General features: G+C 39.5%; 3 protein-coding genes across 11 annotated transcripts; 1 reads left to right on the top strand and 2 right to left on the bottom strand.

Moving 5' to 3' along the window:
* Positions 1-1,177: 1,177 nt before the first annotated feature.
* LOC116200209 (BES1/BZR1 homolog protein 2) lies at positions 1,178-4,173 on the bottom strand. Of its 2 annotated transcripts, XR_004155690.1 has the most exons (3): positions 3,684-4,173; positions 1,856-3,004; positions 1,178-1,776 (listed from the first exon to the last, which is right to left on the bottom strand). XR_004155690.1 is itself a non-coding variant. In XM_031530995.1 (2 exons), the coding sequence occupies exons 1-2, from the start codon at positions 3,921-3,923 to the stop codon at positions 2,282-2,284; spliced, it is 963 nt and encodes a 320-aa protein (XP_031386855.1). In that variant the 5' UTR covers positions 3,924-4,173; the 3' UTR covers positions 1,787-2,281. The 2 variants fall into 2 exon arrangements, 1 of the variants encoding a protein (XP_031386855.1); XM_031530995.1 differs by lacking the exon at positions 1,178-1,776 and having other exon boundaries at positions 1,787-3,004.
* Positions 4,174-13,937: 9,764 nt separating this feature from the next.
* Positions 13,938-17,648, top strand: LOC116200862 (multidrug resistance protein 2). Of its 3 annotated transcripts, none has more exons than XM_031531809.1 (5): positions 13,938-14,474; positions 14,666-14,808; positions 15,484-16,101; positions 16,213-16,385; positions 16,657-17,648. In XM_031531809.1, exons 2-5 carry the CDS (start codon positions 14,798-14,800, stop codon positions 17,253-17,255), a joined length of 1,401 nt encoding a protein of 466 aa, XP_031387669.1. In that variant the 5' UTR covers positions 13,938-14,474; positions 14,666-14,797; the 3' UTR covers positions 17,256-17,648. The 3 variants fall into 3 exon arrangements, with proteins under 3 accessions (XP_031387669.1, XP_031387668.1, XP_031387667.1); XM_031531808.1 differs by lacking the exon at positions 14,666-14,808 and having other exon boundaries at positions 13,939-14,152; positions 14,265-14,474; XM_031531807.1 differs by lacking the exon at positions 14,666-14,808 and having other exon boundaries at positions 13,939-14,474.
* A 100-nt stretch (positions 17,649-17,748) lies between these two features.
* Positions 17,749-27,023, bottom strand: LOC116200859 (sodium/hydrogen exchanger 7-like). Of its 6 annotated transcripts, none has more exons than XM_031531799.1 (24): positions 26,696-27,022; positions 26,504-26,573; positions 26,237-26,414; positions 25,937-25,987; positions 25,753-25,844; positions 25,487-25,564; positions 25,255-25,412; positions 25,030-25,131; positions 24,814-24,931; positions 24,351-24,403; positions 24,204-24,269; positions 23,648-23,692; positions 23,048-23,100; positions 22,584-22,768; positions 22,079-22,126; positions 21,875-21,982; positions 21,007-21,208; positions 20,343-20,645; positions 19,738-19,835; positions 19,504-19,635; positions 18,960-19,178; positions 18,643-18,849; positions 18,190-18,454; positions 17,786-18,001 (listed from the first exon to the last, which is right to left on the bottom strand). In XM_031531799.1, the coding sequence occupies exons 3-24, from the start codon at positions 26,373-26,375 to the stop codon at positions 17,853-17,855; spliced, it is 2,871 nt and encodes a 956-aa protein (XP_031387659.1). In that variant the 5' UTR covers positions 26,376-26,414; positions 26,504-26,573; positions 26,696-27,022; the 3' UTR covers positions 17,786-17,852. The 6 variants fall into 6 exon arrangements, with proteins under 6 accessions (XP_031387661.1, XP_031387659.1, XP_031387657.1 ...); XM_031531797.1 differs by having other exon boundaries at positions 26,669-27,022; XM_031531801.1 differs by lacking the exon at positions 26,504-26,573 and having other exon boundaries at positions 17,749-18,001; positions 26,669-27,022.
* Between the last annotated feature and the right edge of the window lie 529 nt (positions 27,024-27,552).

Consider the following 27,552-nt stretch of genomic DNA (forward strand, 5'->3'; position numbering starts at 1 on the left):
GGGCATTTGAAATCATTCTGCATGTGCCCTGACGTTAAACACGTTGATGTCAGCTCCATTAGCGGACTTGTTTGTTTTTCCAGAAAGATTACTTTGACTGAACACTTGAATATACACGAACCTAATGATGCAAAATCTTTATATATATGCAGATGATATATATATATATAGAAAAAGAGAGTTTGCTGAAATACAATTCCAATATAAAAAAAATGATATAGACTCAATCGAGCAGAACTGGATTGAACTCGGGTAACCTATGTGTGCAACATGCCAATTCTAACATCAGTAAGACCATAGCGAGACGCGCAGAGCAATCGAGATTTTTGTCCAGAAGACCATATGTGCATTTGATTCAAGGAAAAGGGGTGGCAAGTGCGCAAAATATTAGACCCTCTAGCAGTGACATTGCTTGGAAAGAATTGGGTATTAAACAAGTTCATTCCTAATGAGGCGATAGGTCGACAGTGTATCTCTTGTGCGAACAACTCTTAATTCTTCCCGATGTTCTGAAGATCGGTCTTGACTATGCCGGAGTGCTCCACGGTCATCTGATCTTCGGCTGAACTTCATCGTGAACCAGGTAAACTATTGTTTGAACTTGAGCTAGGCTCTAGCTTGGACTAGGCCCATTATTGATCCCTTTTCTTTCTTGGACCTATATGTCTTCAACTCAGATTGGGCTCATCTTAATATTGAAGACACAAATCACGTCCAAGAATGATGGGTTTGTTTTGCTGTATGTGGGCCCTTAAAATACTGGCTCCTCCTACAGGCAGAAGAACCATATGGAGCTTTATATCTCTTCACCATCCATTCTCCTTAGTCTTCTGAATATTTTCTTCCATCGATACCTAACAAAATGAACACTACTTGGATTCGTTCTCATCGAGCGATAACTCAAAAAGAAAATCAAAAACTCCACCTCATCTTCTGCTGTCTAGTGTCCTTCGGATGTCACCAAAGACGGGGCTAGATCATCAATGCATGAAGGAAAGACATTAATCCTAGTTAACCGCTAATTTGGTATATTTCCGTGAGTGATACCAATGATGACTTGTCTAACTTTTGCGCGCATAACTGATGCGCCTTTTTCCACTCGACTTAGCGAAAAGTGCATTCCTTGAGACATCCTATTCATCTCAAGGGAAATTAAAAACTCCAATCCCATCCCATAAACATTAAAGCGGGAAGAACTTCACTCGACATGCCACGAAAAGGACTCTTTATCCCCCACATGGTAGGGAGAGGGGACCCCTAACCTTATGGGCTGCCCATCTTCCATCTTTGACCCACGAATTGGACAGGTTCTGCATCAGAGGGACACACACAGAGACAACTCCCCTACACGAACGACCAATGAGAAACCAAACCACAGAAACACGACCCTTCCTCTCAAAGTTGACATCAAAAAAGAGGGGAAAATGACCCTACAATGAGAAACGATGATGGAGTCTTGCATTTAAGCCATTCCCCCACCTCACAATCCCTTGGATTTTGTTTGGTGGTGTGCCCTTGGCAGTACCTTGGACTTCTTGTACTCTAGTGAAGGTCACGCGTGCTCATTAATGGGGCTGAGAGGGAGAGATCACAGATGAGGAAGAACAGCTCCCAAGTGCCCAGAAGACTCCAAGTTTTGACAAGAGCCTTGTCGAGTTCTTGTTGGGCATGCTTGGATTGTGATTTGACCACCCATCCAGCCGGGACTGAAAATCTTCAAGTTTGACTAGAACTCGGCCCACAGTGGCTCGAGAGACAAGCCCTGCCGTATAATCACTGAACCAGATTTGGTTAACTTAGTCGGCATAGCAACTGATCTTAATAATCAACCGTACTGCAATATTTCAGTTCTTACCAGCGGTAGTTCTTGTAAGTTCATTCGTCTCAATCCAAGATGGGGAAGTAGATAAATACATTACAGGAATCAACAAATTCATGACAGTTCGAGAAACATGTAGAGGAGATTAATTAAGACCGTTAATCTCCAAATATCAACAGGTCTTGCACATACTCCCCCACCATCTAAAGCAATTACCATCGGAATTCTGAATCTTTATGCAGAGGCGTCGGATGCAACAGAAGTCTGCTCCAGGGGACAGCTACAACCGAAAAATTACTGTACAAATGAGTGTAGGCAGAGGATCACGTAGAATGTAGTACTGGGGGTATCCCGCCAATGGCTCTCCAGGGCCGAAGAAATCTTCAGGAAATGAACCTTCATTGGCCATAAAAGGCTGGGAAATAATCATGAAGTCTTCTTCTCCTTTCACTGAGAATGTGACTAAGCTCGGGCCTTTCTGCTCCCGAGAGTGAGCTCGAGATCATCGACTGCTATCTCGTGGATCCTCTCACCCTCCCAGGGGGTCACTCTCCTATTCCCAAACTCGAACTCTGATGCCCAGCTGAATCCTCCTCCGTTTCCCTCATGCGGGTCGTGGAGTGGCCCTGGTTGGCATGCAGGCTTCTTGATGAGGTTGAAAGTCGGAGAAGGTGGGGCTGCTCCAGCACCCTGGAAGCTCGTAACCCAGCGGCCTGAGTCCACGGTAGAGGCATCGGACTCATCACATTCTGGGATTGTAGGAGGGGTCAGATTCCGGCGCCGGGTCGGGCTAGATGGGGCCGAGGCTGCAAAGGTCGGGTGGCGGGTGAATGAGTTCAGGTACCCGCACCCATTTGAGATGGACTCCCAGTCGGGCTTTCTCTTCGAGCCGCTCCTCGAGGTTGGGGAGGACAGGGGAGGAGTTACCGGGGCACTGTTGGAGATCCTCAGTGGAGGGAGGTTAGCGGGAATGGACGCGATGTTGCGGAGGAAAGGCAGGAGGTAAGTAGACGGGTTGTTCCCATCGAAACGGGATGGGCTGGGGAAGGATGAGGACGTCGGGCTTGCATGGTAGGACGGGACAGGGCTCGGGAAGGATGACGACTGCGGGCTGGGTTGAATGGACGAGCATGTACTGATGTTTGTGGAAGCACCCACTAGTTCGGATGGCAGCGGTTTGCATCCCTGAATCAATATCAGAACTCGAGTCAGTTTAACCAGCAAATCTTTCAACTTTTCAAACACAACGTTGCAATCTAAGAATTCATTAGACTATGAAGTAACTGTGATAAATCCGTTGTCTTGGACAAGCAATGTCAGTCATGCATTTGAGGGAAAAAAGGCAAAATTCTCAGCCTGATCTGCTGAAAAGCAAAAGCAAGTGATCTTTTTGCAAGTCAGAGATCATCCTGCAAATATTTGCAGCTACAAACGAAGATCAAACAGTCACTGTCTCCTACAAATCCAGAGAGATTTTAAAAACACCCACAAGAACATCTTTCATCTTCAGAAGTCAAAAGGAACAAAATCTGCAATTACCCCTCTTTTCCATTTTCAGCAGTCCGACAAGTTATCAGGCAATAGAAAATCGGAAACAAGAAAAGGCAAGTACTTGGTGAGTCTACGATATCCACAAGCGAATTCAAGATTCAGGCTGGCTCTCCGAACACAGATCATCTTTCTTAACGATTGCCGTCTTAGATCTTAAAGCTGAACATGACTCGAAAAGTCCAAGCTCATGGAACATGACAAACCCGACACCAGAAGTGGTCGAAGGAGCGTCAAAGAACGAGGAAACTGGGTCAATAGAACAGGACAAGCAAAAAATCAAGAACGGGGGGATGGAGGGAGCAAGCAGAGAGACCTTGCGATAAGTGGTGCCGTCTTCCTCGACGACCCAGCCGGCCTCGTCGCAGAGGGCCTTGAGGACCTCATTGTTGTCGCAGTGCTTGGGGAGCTTGTAGTTCCCCTGAGCTCGGAGGCCGGAGTAGATCTTGGCGGCTATGGCCCTCCTCCTCCTCTCCCTCCTCTTGTTGTTCTCCCTCTCCTTCCACGTCGGCAGCCTCCCTGACCCTCCTCCACCTCCACCTCCACCTCCCGCCATTGATGATTGCTCTCTCAGTCCCTTTCTCTTTCTCTCTCTATGGACTTCTACAGAGAGAGAGATCAAGAAAAAGGTTCCGCCTTACTTGTGAAATTGTTGGGAATGGGGGGTTTTACTTTGCTTTGCTTTGCTTTTTCTTTGGGGGGTGGGGATTGGGATTGGGATTGGGATTGGGATTGGGCACTGTTGGCTGCTTCACGAGGACAGTGCCCTCTTTCCCTTTTACTTTATTCAATTCAATTCATTTTCGAGTTTTTAGATGGCAAGAAAGAAAGAAAGAAAGAAAGAAAAGGGGAAATGTTGCATTTGATTAGATTCTTCCTCTCTCTCTCTCTCTCTCTCTCTCTCTCTCTCTCTCTCTCTACACTCATTCACATTCACACGAGGCTTTGAATTGGCACATATTGATTCGTTCATCTAGTTATTTATGAAACGTAAAATAGACGAAAATGAATTAATTATGAGGAAAAAAATCCATTGACTGATTCAAAAAAAATAGAAAATGGCGTTTCGAAAGTTCTGTTAGGGCAGTGTCGCGTATACTAGTTTTGAAATCAAGAAGTTTCAGGTTGAATCTTCGTTAGTAAGATTATTTTATTATTTTGTTATTTTATTATTTTATTATAGATTTATTGATCTTAAATTTTTTTAAAAAAGAATATTATGATTTTTTGTGGGATAATTCTGCATATCATCTCGTGTAAAATCTTATAATATTTGAAATTAGCATTGAAATTTATTGGCTTCGATGTTCATCGTCCACCCCCAACACTTTCATTGTCATTGATTGGCTAAATGAGGAATTGATAGGAGTTGGCACTTGTTGCTAGTTATCACTTTAAGATTGCTCATTTCCTTTGCCCTCTAGTCTAGTTACGAGGTAATTAGCACTTAATAGCACTCACGTTCTTTTGCAATTAAGAGGTTCTAAATTTGAAATTCATCAATGTAAAATCTCTTATTTCATGTTAGGTATATGAAAAAAGACGAGACATGGATCCATATCGAATTGAGATATGAATGTGTCTCTAGGAATCATATGCATGTAAAGGCAAAAAGGAGTGAGAATAAATTATAGTAATTGACGACTTACTATGCTTATAATAGAACACCAAAGTGGAAGTGATCGAGGGAAGCCTCAGGGAACTATCAAAAGAGACTTTTTGTTATCTTTATAATGAAGCATAGAGAAATTGATTTTACTAGTAATAGTACGAGAATCATCCAAAGTTTCTTTTTTCGTAAGCCAAATCTCGAAAAGAATTATATAAAAAAATGTTACATTTACATATCTTATGTTCGTAATGAAAGAGCTTCAACACTTACAATTTTTTTTTTTTTAAAAAAAGATATATCTGCTTATAGTTAGGATAATTTCAACATATAAATTGAAATATTACCCTATTACACCATCAATATTTTCTTAGGTTTCTCCAACTAAAATGGGTATCACATGTCGATCATACCCTTGCATGTGGATTGCGAATATTAATTTCAGATTAACCGGCATTATACAATATGTACTACTTGCAGTCTTGATTGGTCGTAAAAACTTCATCTACACATGCCATAGGACTATTCTGTATTTTTCCTCAGTGCAGATGTATCATCATATATATTATTAGCATATGGCTAGGGTAAAGAAGAATTGGACCAGTCAAATGAATAAGGTACTTCCAAGCAAATATGGTTGTGAAACCTAACTTAGATGTGGCCAAAATGGGGCCAAGGGGACAATAGAATAGGAAGAAGTAGCCTCCATTATTGACAAAATGGGGCTGAGTATGATTGAGGGCTTGAAAGAAAAATAATCACCATGGCTTCTATTTTTTTATTTATTTCTTTGTTGTGAAATGTATATTGAAGATATATAGGGAGCATGATCCTCCCTATAAGCAGCAATATATCCACATCAACAATATATGGACAATCAGCTCATCATTCACCCCATCTCCCTTTATTTTTTTGGGGTGAAAATCTTTTATAATATTTTTAACTTTCAGATATGTAACTTTTTAGGATTAATTCTGTTACATTATGACATGTTCATATCATATTCATAAACATCCCTCATAACTAGAAGTTTAATAAAAAAAAATTACTGGATAATTATGTTCCATAAATTATGCATTGCTAGCAGATGGGGGTGTTTCTCATTGGATCCTATTTAAAACAAAAAAAAAGAAAAAGTATGCTTAGTTAGTCTTTCTATTGAAAATGAAAATAAAAAAAGAAAATTGAGAAATAAGAATAAATTCGAAAATTCTCCCAAGAAAATATTTTCAAAAGGGAAAGATGCTTTCTCCGGTAATTGAGGCGAAGGCTAATCTGATAACCTGACGTGATGTTCAGTTGTGAACGGTGTGGATACGGTCAGACGTGTGGGACACGGTGGGCCCCACGCCCCCACGTTACACTTCTTCAGCGGGCAGGTACCTTTCTTTCACGAGACCCCACCCAAGTGGGTTCCACACGTGCGACAGAGAAAAAGTATAGCAGCAGAAATTTATTTTTTTTAATTTAATTTAATTTAACACAAAAGTCACAAGTGAAGGTCTGTCTCGAGTGTTTGAGCCGTGAACTACACGCCCAATTACTTCAATTAATTAAACAGAGAGGGCGTCATGATGCATCGAGACGCATCCTTTTCAGAATTAAGTGATTTTTTATGTGAGATATAATTGGGGGTAAATTCGAAGTGTATTTAAAAAAAAATATAACACAGTGACGCATATTGTTGTTGATAATTAAGAAATTTAAGGTTAGATACTCATTATATTAGACCTATGACCTGCATACACCTAAAAACAGAAAAAAAAATCGATGTGTACATGTAATTTAATAAAATGTCAGCCACACTCATTTTAAAAAGAGTGTTTATATTATCCTAACAATCAATTTAAAAATCCTCCTAATACAAAGTCTCACTCACATGGCATAACTTGTGATTCAAGGATTTTTAATAGATGGAGTGAAATTTTAAATTATGCGGATTTTTAGAATACAATACATAGGAGAATTCTTTGTTTGGTTTTGGAGTAAATTTTTTTACTCAATTTCACTTTGACTCCACTTATCTTCAAATTAACAACGCAATTATTATTTTTTTCCTTTTTTTTTATTTTTTTATTTTAAGTACTATTTAATTTAATTTTAATATTAAATTCTCTCAATTATTCATTATTTTTTCACATTTTTTTTCCATAATTCAACTACACAATTATTACTTTTTAATTTTCTCTCTTCAACTTATTATTACAATCAAATTAAATATGTATATATATCTATATATATACATAGTTGAAAACAAAATAGGACAATTATCATCATTCATTGAGCATATGCTTTAGTTAAGCCTTCGCATCCCAAATTGAGATTATTGAAAACCCGACATCTATAGTGCCAGAGCAAATCCCTCGAAAGAAAGATAGTTTATGGAGGAGAGGGCAGGGAGTAGATCCGGTTGGGGTGGTCCCCTTCGGTCACCAATACCCTAATAAGGTTGCAAGAGCTCCATCAGAACTTTGACAACCTCGATTGAGGGAGGGCGTGAATCACCCCCCCCCCCCCCCCCCCCCCCCCCCCCTCTCTCTCTCTCTGATGGGACTCTGGCGATTTTGTTGAGGTATGAGATGGTTGGAGGGGACCTCCCAGCCAAGCCTACTCTCATCACTCTCTTTCTCTCTCTCGTCCCTTTTGAGAGACTCTAATGATCGAGGAGTGGGGTTGTTTGAGGGGCCTGCAACTAAAGGGAACTCAACCGCTCCCGCCCTCTTTGACAGTGATTATTATTATTATTTATTGGGAGTGTCACGTCATCTTAAGGGTTCACCATGTGTTGAGTCCATTATCATGTTAGTACGGACAGAGTGAACATTAGAATGAAGAGGGGCAATTGCTCCCCGTTTCATCTCCCAATCTTTGTTAAGCATGGGTATGAAACTAAGAGAATGTATGATTTTTCCCCATAAGAAAGAAAAAATCACACCTCTATAATATGTTTCTATTTGTGTTTACCCCTGAATATCCCTGCTAATGAAGGAATTTGTGTTTCATTATTTTTTTTTTGTCCCATAGTATCATGAAGTTTAATGAGCTCCGACTAATTCAGTTCGAGTTGGATCGACTCACTAAGGGATAAAGCTCTCCAAATCAAAGATTATCTCCATCCACAAAACTCTAACTCGAAACTTTACTTATGAAAAATAAGTGTGAATCGCTTGAACCAATCCTTATTGGTAATTTGTATTTTCATTTTGAGCTTTAGAAATTTCAAGCACTTGTAACAAAAGAAGAAATTCTGGTAATCTACTTATAATATTCATGTTATTTATAAATATTTGGAAATTAATATTGAGAATGCAAACCCGAAATGGTTACTTTCCGCAAACAAAATATAATTTCACATATTATGTTGATATGATATTATATATTGCCCCCTTGAGCTAAAGTTCTGGTTTCATCTCTACACGTTTGCAAAAGGAGAGATACTAAGTGTCCTATTTTAAAAGGAGGGAGTGTTTCTTGCATTTTGTAAAACAATATGGGTGAGTATGGAATTCACCCTTCTCATTAATAAGACTTTATGCATACTTTTTTTTTTCTTCCAGTATCAAATTATATTAAAATGTGACATTTGTTATAATAAAGAAAAAAGTAAAAATAAGACATTGATTTTTTTTTCAATTTTATGAAATGTTGTATACCTAATAAATAGAAAACCCAAACAATATGATACGAGTAGCCCATGATCGCGAATTTGGTGTGAGACCTCTAGGTTTTTATATATGTGTCACAAACCACGCCTTTTAAAAGGGAAAAAAAACACATTTTCTTTATATGCATCATCTAATATTCGAAAACCTGATCAATTTGACAAACTCAAATTTTAACATATTTTTTCATTAAAAAATAAAATTCTCTCAATCATAAAATTTTTTAATTACAGGAATCGAATAAAAAATCTGGCCATGTTATCCACAGTGTCTTGTCTTAGGTAATTAATCGATTATATTATTTTTTTCCCAGGTGACGTTGTCTTGTTTTGATTGAATGCTGTGGGATGGCCCGCAGGGGTTATGACGTGTCGAGATCTGAGCAGCACCAAGGTGGTCCCAGCCGGATGCTGGGACGTTTGATTCAGAGGGCAGACAGAAACCGCATGGGTCGGCCGGCGATTGATTCCCTTGTCTGATAAATCTTTCAGTAAGTACAATTGGATAAATTATGATTAATCATTAATTGGCCCATTAAGCTCTTTTGTGCAGTAATGTGCTGATTGTGTCTGCCACATCAGCGCCTTTTTCCCGGCAAAATCCTCTTTGACCGAGCTTTGACCAGTCCATCTGACACTCGCATATATGTTAATTAATCTCGTCCTTGTTAATTCCTTGGAGGCCGCGTGTGTTCAGCTTATCAGTACATTTCCATAGAAGAACACTTCCCTAGCGATGCCATCTTGATAGTTCAAAGAATAATATATGGATCCGGAGCCGTATCAAAATTTCGAGATTCTTTCAAGTATTGCAGTGTCTTCTAAGTCGTAGTAGGTATAACTCTCTCGATCACAATTGAACAAACAATCCCTGATGTACATAAGGCGCGAATGAAATGGTGGATCGTAGGGACATTCTGGTGCATTGTGGCCTCAGCATATGAGGCCATACATACAGCTAAGCTTTGAAGGAGACTGCCCGGCCCTAGCTAGCTAGTTCGATCGGCTTCAACCACACCAGGGGCTGAGCCAATGAAGGAGCATGGGGGCAATTGCCCCCCCTGAACTTTGAAAATTTTAAATTTTATTCCAATAGTATGATTTTTTTTTTATTATGTAAAATTAGTGATTTATCCTCCTTAAATTTGAATTTTTAAATTTTGTCACAAAAGTATAAGTTTCTCCCTGAATAAAAATCTTGGCTCCGTCCCTGCACCACACCAAAAAAGGCACCAACTTTTTCTGCACGTGCTAGTAGAAAACAGAAGAGTCGAGATCGGGAGAGAGCTTGGAAAACATTCTTCGGTTTCTTTTTCTTATATATAGTTCCCTCTTGTAAATGTGGAATTATTCGAACTGCAGGTGGAAGTATAGGTGTTTCCGTACGAATTATATATGACTGCAGGGACACCCCCTTCAAACAAGGGGCAATATCAATTGGAGAATATCGTTTTTTTTATTTTATTTTTTTGAGAAGGACTGCAATATATAGAAACATATGGATATAGTAATCTGTTAATAAGAAAAAGAGAGTTCATTACAAAGCGTAAGTTGGTTCAAGCGGTTTAGTACTTGTTCCCCTTAAATAAGGTATGAGAGAATTTTATCCCTTAAGGGATCGACCCGACTGGACTGAATTAGTCGGGACCCGTTGAATTTTGGATATCAAGATTCATACCGAAAAGAGAGTTCATCACAGCATACCTATCTTCAATCTGACCTCAATATATATGATTATGAATTTATTCCAAGTGAAACTTGTCGTGCCAATTTATTTTCCCTTTCTGCATTTAATATCGGACTCAAAGACTATAACTGGGAAAAAAAATATTTATGGAGTTTATATATATGTACCCAATAAATAATCTCGTTGGTTGGAGGGAGCACGTGGGCGTTCAGAAACAATATGCTATCCCTCATTAATATATCAGCTATCGATGATAATATTTTTACTTTTTTTTTTAGTTGATGATAATATTTTAACTAGTTCATGATGATATATGGCCAAACATCAATGAAAACGTCGACCAAAAATGAAAACATCAATGACAACAATATTCAGAGGGGAATATTATAAACAAAATAAAACTAATCATGCGCTTATATCGCGTTTTCTTTTCTAGTTTTGATAGTAATCTTTTATATTTATAATGATCGCATAATCGCATTATATTATTTGTCTAATCAATTCATCCTTTTGTGAAATCCAAGCAGATCATCAATGCAAAACCTAGTGTAACATGAGAATGACTTTGGAGAGCGTAAACTTTAAAGTTAAATATCACAAAATTTTTACCTCTCTTATATACATATATATGTTATTATAATTGTTTTTTAATTATAAATAAGTGCATAGATATTTCAGGAAAAATATTAACTTCTTCAGATAATGTAACTGTTGCATCTTTTTTTTCCCTTTCCAATCTGATTTTTATTTAATTGGAAAAAAAAGAGTGGACAAAGTAATTTAAGATCCATTATTTCATAGTTTTTCTTCCCTCATTATTGTTGCATCTTCCTTTTCGATTTTGAGATATTGTTCCATATATAAGGAAAACTATAACTCGAAATCATGATATGTCATTAATTAATTAATTAATTCCTTCATTCCTATTATTGTGTAATTAATTAGTTCATATTAGTAGAGAGAAAGAGTTATAATGTAACATCACACACTCTCGTCTGATAATTTAGATGTTTAAACCTCTAGTTGATATCCTTTAATTAATTTTTCATTTTCTATTTATTTGTATTAAACTCACAAATCTCCTTTATATATTCATATTCGGTGAAGAAATCATATTCCCAGCAATACTCTCCAAATGAACATCACCAAAATTATAATATTGACTACAGCTTAAAATAATTATTGAAACTTTCGTATCCCAACTTGTATTATTCGGTTTAATTTATGAATTTGTGTAGAATAAATTTAAACTACGGTTATTGTCAGCAAGCATGCTAAAAAGTATTTTACATATATCCATTATAAATTTTCTCTGCGTAGGCACACACCTTTAAAATTTCAAAGCAAACGTGTAAGAATGCGTTTTCTTTTGCTTCTCATAAATAAGATTAGATATATATCTAATAAACTTGTTTGATTAGTTAAGCAATGGATCGATCCAATGTATGGTTGTTATGATATCTACATACGATTACATTGGATCAGTTGATCGCTTGGCTAATCAAAAGATTATATAGTATATATATATATATAAATATATATGTATAATAAGTGTGTTTGCATGTGGTCCAAAGCACAAGTGGTGAGGTAAGTCCGTCCCGTGGGCATGTCCACATTCATAGCACTGCCTTCATATTTTCTAATGGGTTGTTTTGCTAATCCGACAATGACCGTGTTGGGGACATATACCTCACGTGGGGCAAGACTTCCCCCCCCCCCCCCCCCCCCCCCCCCCCCCCCCCCCCCCCCCCTTCTCTCACGTCCTCCCCATGAAAATGAAGCTAATTGACATCGATCTCTCCATGTCTCTTGACGTCCTTCATGACGATTTCGATTTAATTTATGCCCATTAACTTCGGCTCACTTTTAGGAAATCATCAAACTGCCGAAGCTATAGTAGTAAGAGCTCTCTTCGAAACTCAAGTTAGCTACCATAAAATCATATGGCAGTCTGATCCCTTGCTCGCTCGATATCATTATCCAAGATGACCTGGTAACTTAAATATAATGGCAATGTATCGACGCCGTGTTTGTGTCCAAGTTTAATTATTTCCGCATTATCTCCATTATACGTTTGTAAAACTTGCAATCACGTGTGTTAGCGTTAGCACCAGTGGAGGCATGAATTGAATCTTCCATGCAGTGCAAATGGTTAGGTCGTGTATAATTCGTAGAAATAATTACGATATTATTTAGAGCTTTTTTTAGAGGTAAAAAAATGGAGATCTTCTAAGAAATGGAGATCGGTATTTTCTTTGATATTGGGCTTTGCTACCATTAGAACTTGAGTGAAGAGTGAAGCCCAACAGAGCTCGACCAGGCTCGCATAATGGGCTATTTATTGGGCTGCTAAAGCCTCGCGACATTTGGATGAAAATCTCGTTCGACTGCATCGTTCGCTTGTAAATAAATATACTTTTTTGATGTGTACATCAATCGAACGATTGTCGGTACATGATGAAACACATCTTATCAGGTGATTAGTCGGTTTTGAGTTTATGTTGCCGATAGGATCGATCATAAGCTTAAGCAGGAACATATGTGTGCGTGTGTGTGCGTGTTCTCCCAATTGGTAAAACAAAGGGATGCTTTTGATGTTATCGTTTCAAACTTAAGGAATTGCCAAAATACAAATATTGAGAAATGGATTAAATTATGTACTTGGGTCAGAATAGGGACAGCAATTATATTATATATTAATTGCAAAATTTGAAAATAATTTGTCCACAACTGAATCACCTCCGTTAGTTATATATATTTCCACGTCTTGTCGTCCTCGGCCGGACTGCCATGACACTAAATCCAAGATGTACCACGTGATTAATATAACCGGGCATTCGCTTTCTGCGCGGTTCCATTGTTAAGTCATCTTGTGCCATAAATTATGTATTTCACCATTTCACTCCTTGAAGTTGCTTGAATTGACTTAACAATTTAAAATCTCCTTTTTGCCCCTTTTACAACGACGATTTTGAAGTTTAGTTGGCCTTTTGCTGATTAATCATTGTCCGAGAGAGACCCGAATGAAAAGACCATCAACTGTCGATCTAAAGTTTCTTTCTTCAATTATAGGAAAGAGCATCACTTTAACTTATGAGATCAAAAAGAACATCAAGATAAGGTTTATGTAAGCGATATAATGATTTTCATCAAAATTTTGGATGGATTTTCAGGGGTTTGTTATGGTGTGGTCAATGTAGACTTATATCCAGGATTAGTCGAATGGTTTAAGAACTGAACTGAAGTAAAATCATATTTCTTAAATTGATTGTTGAATCATTTGATTTGTCTGATATATAAGAATTTCATGTCAACCTAATCAAAATCACGTAACCCGGTAGCATATCAGAAAGGGACCTTATCGGGCAACTGTTACCAAGAAAAGGACTGTTGTTGTTAGGTGAAATGGGAGCCAAAAGCTCCGCGACATGCCGATTGTTGTTGCCGAGTGCAATGTGAAACAAACATCATGCAACAATGTAAAACTTGGGGGGTGCAAAGTGCAGAATAGGTAAAACTTGGGAATGGAATAACAAAATCATTCTTAATTTTATCCAAAAATGCAGTAGTGGAAACTTCGGTACAGACACAAATCATAGATGTCTAGGATCTAACCTCGGACATCCAAATCTAAATAAACTGACCCGGGCAAACAGTAGAACAGACCGTCCCCTCCTCTCTTCAAGATCCTCGGAGGCCATTGATGGGGAGCTCTGTTCTGTTATTAGAGATCCAAATCCCCTGAAAACGACCCTTTTCCATGTTCTTTCTTCCACGGCAGCCGCCAAAGCACCAACCGCCATCCACCCATCTTCGGTTACTCCCTCGGTGCGCATTAACGACAAGACAGATCGTTTTCTGCACTCGGGTTTTTTTGTCAAATGAGATTTCAACACACGGGACGTTGAATAAGCTGTCCCGGTATGAATATTCTTTCTAGGTAATCCCAGATGAGTCCGAGCAGAACGCTTTGTCATTGCACAAGTGGCGGGGTCTCATCGGATCCGCCTCCTCGAAGGACTGTGAGCTCATCAGATTTTTTTGGAGTTTGGGGTCGTTGACTTATGGCCGATAGGAGCTCAGGTTTAAGCTCTCGCTCTGCTCGTGGATCCAACTTCCGGCGGTTCAAATCGTTCCTCGAAGATATGAAGTGAGTCGATCAATCAAGAATCTTTGGGAATCTTTCTACTTGTTTCCTTTTTCGGTTTTTCGAATTCGAACCCTTTGAGGATTGGTTTTGTCTGAAGAAGAGAAGGGGGTTGCTTGCTTGTACTGTTCCATTTGTGTCTATGGATGTATCCATGCATTCATGAGACAAATTTAATGATCTGGTTTAAGCAGTCACTAGGCAAGCTTACGAAGAAAGGACTTGTTCGGTTCTGGATCGGTCCCTGAGAAGTATATTTAATCAGAAGCTTCCTGTCACTCCCAACCTTTAGAAGATTAGAGTGCTCCTTGTTCGATCCTATATCAATGGGCTTATGGTATGAACTTCACTGTAGCCATATCTGATATGTGCTTTAGCTGCTGGGTGGTTAGTACAACTCTGTGAAGTCCAGTATGAAATGATACAGTGGTTCATAATTTAATTGGTAATCTACTGAAGGAGGTTTGAGTGTGTGTTTTGTGCTGTCTGGAGTATAATTTCCCATGAGCTTAAAGGAGTATGCATTCCGGTGCATTGTCGTCTCTCTATTATCTGGATTTAAAAGGGAAAACATTGGGCTTTTGTAATCCGGAATCCTGCAAATTTGAACCCCATTTTTGAATGTTTGGCCCCGGACCTCCTTTCATGTTCTTCCTCTAGTCTCCTTAGATCCCCTGGAGCTCTTTGCTATTTGCACTAGCATGCTATGATACTATGCTGGAAAAATTAACTGGAAATGTCCTGTTTATAGGACAGCATCTGGTTCAATATCACAGAAAGGTTTCAAGATGTAGGATGCTTGAATATTAATCTTACATGAATCAGACTCGAGTTTAGTCATGAAACCATTCCGGTTTTGTTTCGACATATGTTTCCAGTTCTATTGTGGCAGCAACTTGAAAAACAGCATTTTGCACCTGGAATAGATTAGTTTTATTTGACAGGGAAGTCTAAGAATTTGATCTCTAATCTGGATTTGCAATCTTCTGTCGACTCTAATTTTTGGTGATAGGACCCGAAAGATATTTGGCTTCTCCCTCTCTCTTATCCTCATCAACATGGCCGCTATCATGGAGAAGGCCGATGAGAACCTCCTCCCTGCAGTGTACAAAGAAGTGAGCGAGGCCTTCAATGCAGGCCCGTCCGATTTGGGCTACCTGACCTTCATAAGGAACTTCGTTCAGGGAATGGCATCACCCCTGGCTGGAATCCTAGTCATAAACTACGATCGGCCCACTGTGCTAGCAATTGGCACTCTCTGCTGGGCATTGTCCACTGCTGCAGTCGGGGCAAGCCAGGAGTTCCTTCAGGTCGCGTTTTGGAGGGCTGTGAACGGGTTTGGGCTTGCGATTGTGATCCCAGCCCTCCAGTCTTTCATTGCAGATAGCTATAGTGATGGCGTGAGGGGTGCTGGCTTTGGGTTCCTGAGCCTTGTGGGATCATTTGGTGGCATAGGAGGGGGAGTCCTGGCGACAGTTATGGCTGGTCAGTATTTCTGGGGGATTCCCGGGTGGAGATGCGCATTCATCATGATGGCAATGCTCAGCGCGTTGATCGGGTTTCTCGTATTTGTATTTGTTATTGACCCGAGAAAGACTAGCAGTTTCCGGAGTCATGATTCTGCAGATAGGTACCATTTGCTCTCTTAACTCGTCCTTTCGGTAATCCCTGTAATGTTTGGTTTTTCGTTTTCATTTTTTTTTATTTCACCCACACCGATGTTTGCTTCCTTCTTATGCAGGGAGGATCTGTTAGGGAAGGGGTCCCGTGTGAAATCGGTTTGGGTCGAGTCTTGGGCTGCCATGAAAGCTGTAATGAAGGTCAAAACATTTCAGATCATCGTCCTACAGGGGATCGTTGGTTCGCTACCATGGACAGCAATGGTTTTCTTCACCATGTGGTTTGAATTAATTGGTAGGTATATCTGGAATTCCAATACATACGCAACGATTTCAGGGAGCTCAAACCACTGATTAATAAACACTAGTACCAGATTTGTGCTGTCGAGGGAAAAATGAAAAGCAGTTTTTGCAGTTAACCAACCTGGTAAACGGAACAGATATAATCGCTTTTCCTCTTTTGGGAATCCAGTTCAGTCAAATATCAATTCGGCCTGAACCGTGGCCATACCTCGTGATTTGTTTCTCTTCAATCTCATATTGTCTTATTGTTTTTCTCTTTGAAGGTTTTGATAACAATGCATCAGCAGCCCTCCTGAGTGTCTTTGCAGTGGGATGTGCTGTAGGATCCTTGCTTGGAGGACTCATAGCTGATCGGGTTTCCCAGGTCTACCCGCACTCAGGCCGAATTATGTGCGCGCAGTTCAGCGCCTTCATGGGGATCCCATTCTCATGGTTCCTGCTCCGGGTGATCCCACAGACAGTTGCCAGCTGGCCCACCTATGCCGCTACGCTTCTCATCATGGGCCTCACCATTAGCTGGAATGCCTCCGCTGCAAATGGGCCTATGTTTGCCGAGGTTGTCCCAGCTAAGCACCGGACCATGATCTATGCCTTTGATCGTGCCTTTGAGGGGTCATTCTCCTCCTTCGCCGCTCCTTTGGTTGGGATCCTCTCAGAAAGGATTTATGGTTATGACGCCAAGTCTGTGGACCCCATGAAGGGCTCTACCAGAGAGGCTTTCGCCCTGTCGAAGGGGCTCCTCTCGATGATGGCAGTCCCATTCGGTCTGTGTTGCCTGTGTTACACGCCCCTGTACAAGATCTTCAGGCAAGACCGAGAAAATGCGAGGCTCTCAAGCATTAAAGAGGAGGAAATGACATGAATCGTTGAACTACTGTCTTGGCGGGGACATCATTTGTGAAGTTTGATTTTCCAGCAATGGCAAAATTTCTGGGTTGACCGATAGTTCAACACGAGGGAGGAACATTGCCTATCGGGATTCCAGTTTTTCCAGAGCTTGGATTCTTCTCTCCTTGCCAGAGATCGGAGTTTGTTTTCAATTCTTAACCGAGACTGGGGACGCTTTTCACAGAATGATGCTTAGGATTTTAGCTTAGAGGCCGTTGCCATGCAACTATCATCAATAACAGGTCTTATAGTCACGACTATAACTATAATCTGTTTTGATTCATTCAGCAGTTTGTACGATAAGTGAGCTTACAATTATTTGTTCCTCGAGGCCTGTATGTTTCTCAATAAGTTTCCCATCCGATTATCGAAAATCTCCCTCTTTATACATAACTATAACTTTGTGAGATCATTCCATGAGGACTTGCATGGGACTTTTTTGCAGTTTGGGTCGGTTCCATAACATCTGAGAGACTAATGATCACAAGTATCATATAATCTTATTGTCGATATTAATTGGAAAAATGTATGTCTTCTCTAAATATTCATTGCACATATCAGTCCTTAGCAACTACACTAGTGCCATGTTCCCTCCTCCGTACGTCAGTGATGAAGCCGAACTTCCCGGACTCCATCCCAATGTATCGATATAGGCTGTCCTTGCAATCGTCTCAACCTGATATTGATATCCATAATGACAAAAGCCGGATCTCCAAGGAGCTGTCAATGAAACCATAAAAGGTTATGTAACTAACATGTGTCTGTTTTAGTTAAAACTTCAAGTCGGTTCGGCTCCATCTTTTATAGGTTTGACCATTAAGATTCCACAAGTGACCAGTCAAATTCTTCGAATATTACTCAGATAAAAGTAATGTTGACATCGAGCAGCCAAATTTTAGGTATCTTACCTGGTATTTCTGAACTCGAAGAGGCCAAACTTTGATGTGAAGCCAACAGTACTGCTGGAGGTTCAATCACAACCCCAGGAAGCTCTTGATTTGTCAAAACTCCTCCCAATAAGAATACAATCGAATTCTCGGGGATCACCATAGTTTCTCCCCCGGCATGAGTGCTCATCGAAAACCTTTCTGTGATAAGAGCTCGAAAACCTTGCATTGTTAACTTCTCAAGCACTTCGGGAAGCAATAATTTGGCTAAGACGATGACACTTTCCTGTGGATTTATCATCATATCATATCAAACAAGGATACTTTTCAATCAACACCATGCAGTTGGAAATAATGCAGCAAACTACCCAAAAAAAAAAACAAAAAGAATCAGCAAAACTCTCTCTAAGTTGAAGAATGATAGATCATTGCTGACACAAAAAAGTAGTAAATAACACTAAGGGAAGTATGTACCTGCCAGAATAAATTCTCCAAGGAAGGATTGTGCATTAGGAGTGGAAGTAAAGTTTTGGCTTCGAGAACGTAACAAAGTGCGAATGAGTCTGTGCTTATCTCATAGATGCAGGGTTTTCCTGAGAGTATTTCATAGAGTCCCAGAACAAGTTCTTCTGCAGGAGTTCTCATTACAGAGCGAGAGCTATTTGAATTCTTTATTTCACACTGGAGAGATTAATTTGAGGGCGTGACATAAGATTCATAACCAACAAATAAAAGAATGGAATTTTTTTAAAAAAAAATTGCTGTTTTTCTCTTGTTGAGATCAAATTTACCTTGAGTAGACCATTTTGAATGAGCCATAAAGACTTTGGCATGGAACCTTCTTCGCAAAGGATCGTGTCTCGAGGTTTTATTACTTGTTTCATCGAACCTTCTAGAGCATGACGAACCTCAGATGGAAGCCTTCCAAGCAGAGGATGGGCGTTTACCACATCCCGCATCCTAGGAATCTTTGCTAGCAAAGTATTGTCATATGGTTTCTTAAAACCACTCTGCCAAAGAACCCATTATTTGTTAAAAGGATAATGGACAGGATACACGAGGAACCAAGTTCTCAAAGAGCGAGAAACCTCAAGCTCTTAGCAAAACCAGAAGATATTTAAATCCTTTGACAAAATAAATTAAATGAAAAAACTGAGACTAATTACAACAAAAAACCAAATGTGATGAGACTCGCAGCATTAAGTCCAAAGGACTACTAGCTAAAATGACAGTAACAGTAATTCACATGTACAGACAAGTAAAACGTTAGAACTGATCTCTCCTATTTCTACATGCTGCGAGGCAATTTTGACCAGGTTTAATTGATAATAATACCATAAGAAGATCATGAAGAATAATCCCAAGCTTTTCTTCAAGTAAGCCTTCCACCTCAAGATTTTGAATGTAATCCTTCAAAACATGGAGCATCGAGCACACCACTTGAGTCATTCTCACGGAACCTAAAACCTGAGAATTGTTCAATTGATGTATTCACCCCGACAAGGCCAGAAACCCAACCGAAGATGGAAAATGAATAAAAATTCATGGAAAAAGTTATTCTCTTTACACCTGGGGAAATGCGAGACAGATTTCTTCCAAGAGCTTTGCCGCTTCTCTCTCCTCAGCCTCACTTTCATTTAGTACTATCGACACGATCTCTGTCTCACCTGAGGGAAGAGATATAAATGAGTATATGGCGATTAGTACAACACATGCAAGAACTATTTCATGAAAATGGGTGAATGCAGTATTACACATAAATATATTTGCAACAAAAATGGGTCAACTTTCAGTTTCCCTTTTGAATCTCCGAAATGTTGGCACACCATTAAGACTTCAGTATTTTTAGGCACAACGAACTTGGCCAAATAATACCAAAATGCCAAAACAGAGAACAAACTGATTAAGGATAGTAGAGAACAAGATAACAATAGCACAATTATCGAGGATTGTTTTGATAAATTTCATGCTTGAGCACCCAGAAATAGTTTCAATTTTCCGGAGATTGCTTTAGCAGAGAGGGCCACGAGAAAATCCAATTAGTTTGAGATTAAAAAGAGATGATTATCTCAATATCATTGGTTAGTTGGAAAGACCAAAAGGACCGGGGACTTAAAATCATCCACAGATAGCACAGGATGATGATGTAAAGGGCATTTAAGAAAAATCCATACCCATGAAATCACCCAGTTTTCTTCTTGCACTTCTGTGGGCGCGTAGAAAAGCAACACATATGTAGCATGCAAATTGCAGCCTTTTCATTGCAAGAAAGGTCACTAGCCATCGAGGGAAAATACCCATGTTAAAAACCTTATCACAAGTTCGAAAATCAATAAATACTTTCAAGCTTCTCCAATCACACAGTGGCTCCTGAGGAACTGCATCAGTTGCCTCATCTACTGAGCTCATCAAGAAACTTGCTGGCACTCCACTTAGACTTCCATCATCGAGCATCCTCCAATAAGCAGCCCGCACAGCTGTCAAAAACAATATTGTGAAATCTACGCATTGATTTTATCAACTTTGCCTAATCCACTAGGTGCTCTAAATCACTTCTCCCTAGCAATTAATTCGTAAACTTTAAATTCTGATATGCAGCACAGTGCAACCATACTCATGTCGTAGGATATAAAAATTTTATTAAGGAAAATCTAGTCAGTGTTGTTGCAAGAAACACGCATGTCATCCAACTGATTAATTAAATCATGGTAGACTCATCGAACAGAAAACATGCTAACAACCCCTCCAACTAGGGATTTACCTTCTTCGAGTTTTAATTGTTTCAAAGCAAACAGCAGTTACAAGCAGCCAGGAAAACTGCAGTAGATATTAGCGTACCATTTAATAGGTGCTCTCTTGTAGCCAGTAAATTCAATTGGTCCAAGCTTTTGTGTGATGACGAGAAAGTAGGAGGCTGCATAAAATTTTCTACACTAAGGTGATTAATTGACTCCAAGTCACAATCTTGAAGATGGAGAATTTCTTGAGCTTGTAGATACTTGTTCCTCAGTTTGTACTTTGCATAGTCCAGCACGAGTTTCTGCTTTCACTTGTAGAAGAAAACAGTTCCTAAGATATATGGCCCTGACTTTGAAAGCTCAACATTGGGCCGATGTTAAAGGTCAACAGAATCATTAGGGAATATTGAGCATTGGGCAGATTAAGTATTCATCTCATATGAAAGCATTTTCATTCCTCCGTACCAAATATGAAACAAGAAGACAAAAGTAGTAGCAGCAGACAATGAACATATGTTCATAATTCATTGCACTACCCAAGGGAAATAGCAAAAGCAGGAAAAAAATAAGAGAAAATTGGAACTATGCATGCCGATGTTTCCGTACACTGTGAAAAGGAAAAAACTCTGCACATAGACAGTAATTGCATAAGTTGATATTTTCAGAAAACTTTCAATAGTTTTACATCATAAAATACACGGTCAGATTTAAAGCTCCCTCATCAAAAAGGATACAAGTGCCCAGAGGAAAAACTCTGTATTACCTGAATGATGCCAGCACAGATACAGGAAATTTTAGAAAGATTGGTTTGAAAATAATTAAAGCATGAAGTTACAGGGAAAAAAATTTTGGTTTTCTCTGAAGTATTAAGGGGCATGCGGATGTTGGAAATATACAATGTTCACTTGTGATTAAGTAATACATCAATTCTAGATAAGGAATCGCAGTAACGGCAAAGGGAGCCACACCTCCACATGGGACAACTCATCCATTCCTAGAAGACTCAGCAAGAACTGTGCAGTCGATCCATTTACAACGAGTGTCAAAAACACAGTGCCAACAGTGAAAAAAAGGATCTGCATGAGAAAAAGCCAATAATCCTCTAGTTGATCAACTTGACCAAGGCATGAAATAGTGATAGGCTTTGAAGAATCGTAACAGTAGTAACATACCAGCGATCCTGTTTCCGAAGTTAAGGCTAATGAGTCACGGCTTGCGTTCTGGATAGGAAATGAAGATTTTAGCTATACATTTTTCACATGGTTAATGCTATGAACGGCTGGTAACAAAGGCGAGCAAAGAAGAACACACCTCTTTGTCTTTATAAAATTTCAAGAAAGTTGCGGTTTTTAACTGTCAAAAGGAATGTTGTCCTTGCAAAAGTTTACAGGAACTTGAAAACGGAAGAAAAGATGATTATTCCCTAAGACTACTTCCTAGCCTCTTGCAAAGTGCAAAGCTACCTCACTGTCCTCATTAGTAATAACAAGGGTAGCTTCGTAACGAGGTAAGATTCTCATATGGTATTTCATGATGTAAGATTCTTATCAAACTTGGGAACCTAACCTTCCAAATACCAATATTACTGTCTCAATGCTCAGATTCTTATCTGGTGATAGAGGTAAGCAACATTTTCATGAATGATTTCAAACAGAAAAGGTGGGTAAGCATGCTTACTTTGACAGAGAGGGCCATTGCTAGTCCCACAGCTCCTCTCAGTCCAGACCATACAAGCAGGGTAGCCTCCTTGCAGTTCAAACCGTAACCAAAATATTGTAGAGCAGGATACAGCAGGACCACAATAATCACCCGAGTTAATTGCACAATAACATAAACAAGAACAAGGTAAGCCCACGAACTTCCTGACAAGACGATTATGTTAGATAATAAAATGAAATACTTTCCAAAGCATTATGGCAGGAGAAAAATGATTCCTTGATTTGTTCACTAGATGACTCAAAACCTAATAATAATCAGCCATCTTATATCTTGACACTTGATCATATTACACATTTGTTTGAAAGTGCACTTCATTGATATGAGATTGGATGTTACTGCAAGAACGGTGTATCTTATGAAATGAAGTGGCATTTGTCAGAAGAAAACGTAAGCGACATTATCAAGGAGAAGATGAACAGCACCACTTCTATCTAGATTGTCAGAGTTGATGATGCCTTCTGCCATGATAATTCCACTGTTAAAAAAAAAAGGAGTTAATAATTAATTTGAAAGCATGTCATTTATTTAGCTTTTATGTGCCAAAAAAGTACAGACAAACACACGCACAGCGGCAATTAAGCCTCGTTCATGTTACGTCCTCTGCCCCTACTGAATGATTTAAGAAGAATATAGCTAGTAAGATAATCTCAAACTGCTCCCATATTGATGTGATTAGAGTTAATGACTCCGAACAGAATAATAAAGGTATAAGAACAACAAATGGATATGCTTTGTTTTTCTCATATTTAGAAGATATGCCATGCTTACTTCTGACCATACATCAAACATGCTGTTTTTCTTTCTTTGTTTTTTTGGAGGAGAAAGGAATAGCATACAATACATAGCAATAATTACTCTATCACAATCTTCATAACAAGTGACATAAACGCAGATTACCAGCATAATGATAGTTGTTAAACATGGTGACTGGTGTTGCTGCTGAACAGTAAACCTTTCAAAATTCCTCTCGTGCATTTAAGAATTAAAGAGCATATAGTGAAACTCGAAGGAAATGCCCCTACCTCAAGATGAAAATCAGCGTGTTGGCTATATACGCTATGAATTCCCTGTAAAATAAATCACACAGAGAGAAGAGATATCGCATATCCTTAAGAAGCTTCATGTTTAAAGTTACACAACCAAATATTATACTTTTGTCATGTTTCAAGAACTCACTGTCCGACACAACATTGGAAAATTGAAATTTGTTTTTCCTATGTTGCAACGAATATTGGAGGATAAAAATCCTATAGAAGATAAATCCATCTGATAAAAAAAAAAATGGTCCGTCTGTTGAGTACAGCACATGATCAGATGCATAATCCTCACCGTTGAAGTAATCTCCTCTACGGAAACTAAAGGAGCTATAGATTATTCAGGGCATGATTTAAACATGCTGCACATTGACATGCAACGTATCCTAAGATATGATGATGAAGAGGACCAGGTGGTTCACTTTAAATCACACTGACAGCATGTGTTTTCAACTTTGAAAGTGATGTAAGAATTGATTGGCATATCTGCGAAAGCAATAATCTCATATCTTAGAAGAAATACATCCAAGAATGAAGAACTGACCAGGAGTGGTTCAAGCTCCGTCGAGCATGAGATGTGAAAGTAGTCCTGGCAACCACTGCCATAAACCTGTTTATCATCTAGAAGATTAGTAAATCATCTCCATGGACCATAAATAAACCAGTGTCAGGCATTGGCAATAGAACACACATTCCAAAAGAGACCACTGTCAGGATCCCCGAAACATCAGCACCTTCCTGAGCCTGTCAAAAGCATGACAACTCTCAGATTCTGTGCCATCTCAAACACCTAACGCTCTCTTTAGTTATGGCTAACAATGTTTCAGGATCAGTAATGACAACAATAGTTCTGTTCCAAATAAAGAAATCCTAATCCAAGGGTAAAAATTAACTTAACTGACCAAATCACATAGTAACAACATTCCAGTGACCTTTCACAGCAGGAAAAAACATGAGAATGGCATGACCAATCATCAGAACATTTCCCTGATAAGGCATTTCTGCTTATCACACATCGTGTAAATGGCTTGTTCTAAGGCATCACATGATATTTCTTCAGATAAGCATTCCACTAAATTAAAGATACATGACAGTTTATTCAGATCAATCATAGGCTTGTGCATGAGACATCAAGACTGTAAGTAGTCACTTACAACGAAGTACGCAATGTAGCTCCCAGCTAGTGTTAGTGACAGATTTATCATGGGATCGTTGAATACAAAATCTAGACACAGAATGGTAGCAATCCCAAAAGCAATACCTATGCCAAGCCTGAATCAGAAAAGAATGTCTTGAGATGACTTTCATCTCATGGGAGGGATATATGATAAATAAAGACACAAATGAATATTGACAAAACAGATACTTACGCTCCTGATGTTGCTATAGTTAAATACTTTCCTATTGCTTCCCAGTTAAAATGCTTCCCAAGCATCATGTTGTAGAATAGGCGATATACCACGATGGACGCCCTAAAGGTAGAAAGAATGGGGACATATGAAATACAGAATTTAAAAGAAGCAACGTAGACAACCTAAACTACAGACTAAAATAATATTTGCCTTCTCCAAGTGAGGATCAAGTGTCAAACATACCCATCGTTCATCATTGATTCTCCCTCAATAATTGTACTCATTTTCTTGCTTGTCCTCAGATCTTTCAACAAAGCAACAACAGCCACTGGATCCGTGGCACTGAGAACTGCCCCCAGTAGGAGAGATGTTTGCCAACTCCATTCATAGGGAAGAGTGAGCTGTATTTGCAGGATGACATCGTCTATTAGAGAAAAATTGAGGAGAATTAAAGATTAGCATGTTTCTAATGTACCTTCAAAGCAGATCCAATGCAAAAGGTGGAAATGATAACACCCGGGCCTGCAAGAAGAAGCATTTGTACCATGCATTTCTGCAAAGCCCACGGAAGATGCAAAAAGACAGATTCAATATATGGGTTCAGTAAAACACCTACTTTTCTTCAAATATAAAAGTACAAGAACTTCTTATTTGCTTAACTTGGGTTCTGCCCCGAATCTCCACTTAATGAAGAAAAACCAATTAAATAGAGTCGAAGAAGATAGTTGATAAAAGAGAAACCTTGATCTGCTGCACTTCCATTGAGAATGAGCCCTCAAACAGAAGAGGAGGAAGAAAGACAGCCAACAGGAGGTCTGGATCAATTTTGGCACCTGAAAGAAAATCGAGCTTCAGCTGGTATTCCTTCCGGAACTGATCATCCCTCACCATGTATGTTCCGACAATAATCAAAATAAAAACTGACAGAGTCTGATGCCATCTCCAAACTTTCCTAAATGCAAGGTAGTACCAAACTCTGCAAGAAAGAGCTAACAAACAGAATCAGAGCTAAAATGCAACTGTTATTAGCATGAAAGGTATCAGTATCGAGCAAGGCAAAGAAGAATAGTATTCCGGAAAGTAATGCAAGCCAGACGAGCTGAGTCTCGTCAAGAACTGACTGGCTACAGCGAGCGGTGAAGCTGGCAATGTTGCATTACAGCAGATATATAAAACAGGAAATGGAGGGAGGGAGGAAGGGGAAGGGGAAGGGGAAGTGGACGACCTAAGCAGCCGATTGCGATGCTGAGGATGAGCAACGCCACAGTGTAGGGCACACGCGTGGAACCGAGAAGGTGCCGGCAAGCAACGCCAATTACGCAGAACACACCGACACAGAGGAGCACATCCGTTGGCGCCGTCATTGTTGGCGGCGCCGCCTGTCTTAACCGCCAAGAGATACTCTGCCACAGTGCCACTGCCGATAGTCAGATGAATGAATCTTCCACAAGCGACAAAACTTTGCCAACAAAACAGAATGATCGATCTTTACAAGTTCATTCCGTCTAACAATATAGTTCGTCGTTAATCATCCGTGACGGAAACATGACATGGCCTCCTTGCTGGACATAAGCCGTTGGTAATAAACCCTCAAAACTATTTATTAAAAAAAAAAACCAACAGAACTCAAACGGGAACCAAATCCCAGGAAGGAAACCTCCAAAAGGGTTGAGCTTTGACGCACACAAGCACGACGGGGTGTTCTCCGGCCACAAGTGCGACGAACGGTAGGGGACGAGACGGGGAGAACTGCGTTAAATGGTTGCTACAGAAAGACCCACAGAGACCCTGAGCTCGGCGGGGAATTGATCAGAGAGGGGTTTTGATTGTTGGAGAGGGGACTGAGCAGATTAAGCGGGAGGAGGGAGGCAGAGACAACGGAGACAGAGATGGCGACAGACAGGGCTGCGGTCGGCTCACACTGACCTCAGAAGAACACCGCAGAATTTCCCATCCAAAGTGCTTTGCTTTCTTGGGTTCTTCACAAAATCGTACCGAGGGATTTGGTTCCCGAAATTCAGTCGATGGAAGGCTTGTTTGGTTTCAAGATGGTATTTTGGAATCACAATTTTATCTTTAACTCTATTTACTATAAAACAAAATAACTCATACAAAGTCAAAGAGTGAGCCCCATTTATATCATTTTTTTCAACAATAAAACAACATAACATATACAAACTCAAAGGTATATCCCATTTATACCACTCAAAATCAAAATCAAAATCTAATTTTAAAATTCTACTATGAAATCAAACGCAACCTAAGGAACGAAAGGAAATTTGGGGAGGCGGAGGGGAGGAAGAAATGTCGTCGGTAGTTTTTTTTTTTTTTTTTCTGTCTTTTTAGAGTATGTATTAGTAACAGCGATTTGTCCCGTTAGGCGACCATGTCATATTTCGGTTACGGATTATTGACGCTAGACTAGATTGTTAAACGGAATAAACTTTCAAGGATCATTTTATTTGCAAAATCCTTTTAGGGATCAAGTTGATGGTCGACCCAACTTTCATGGACAGTCTGGTATTTATTTATTTTTCTTTT

This window comes from Punica granatum, chromosome 3 (assembly GCF_007655135.1).
Source record: "Punica granatum isolate Tunisia-2019 chromosome 3, ASM765513v2, whole genome shotgun sequence".
Lineage (NCBI taxonomy): Eukaryota > Viridiplantae > Streptophyta > Magnoliopsida > Myrtales > Lythraceae > Punica > Punica granatum.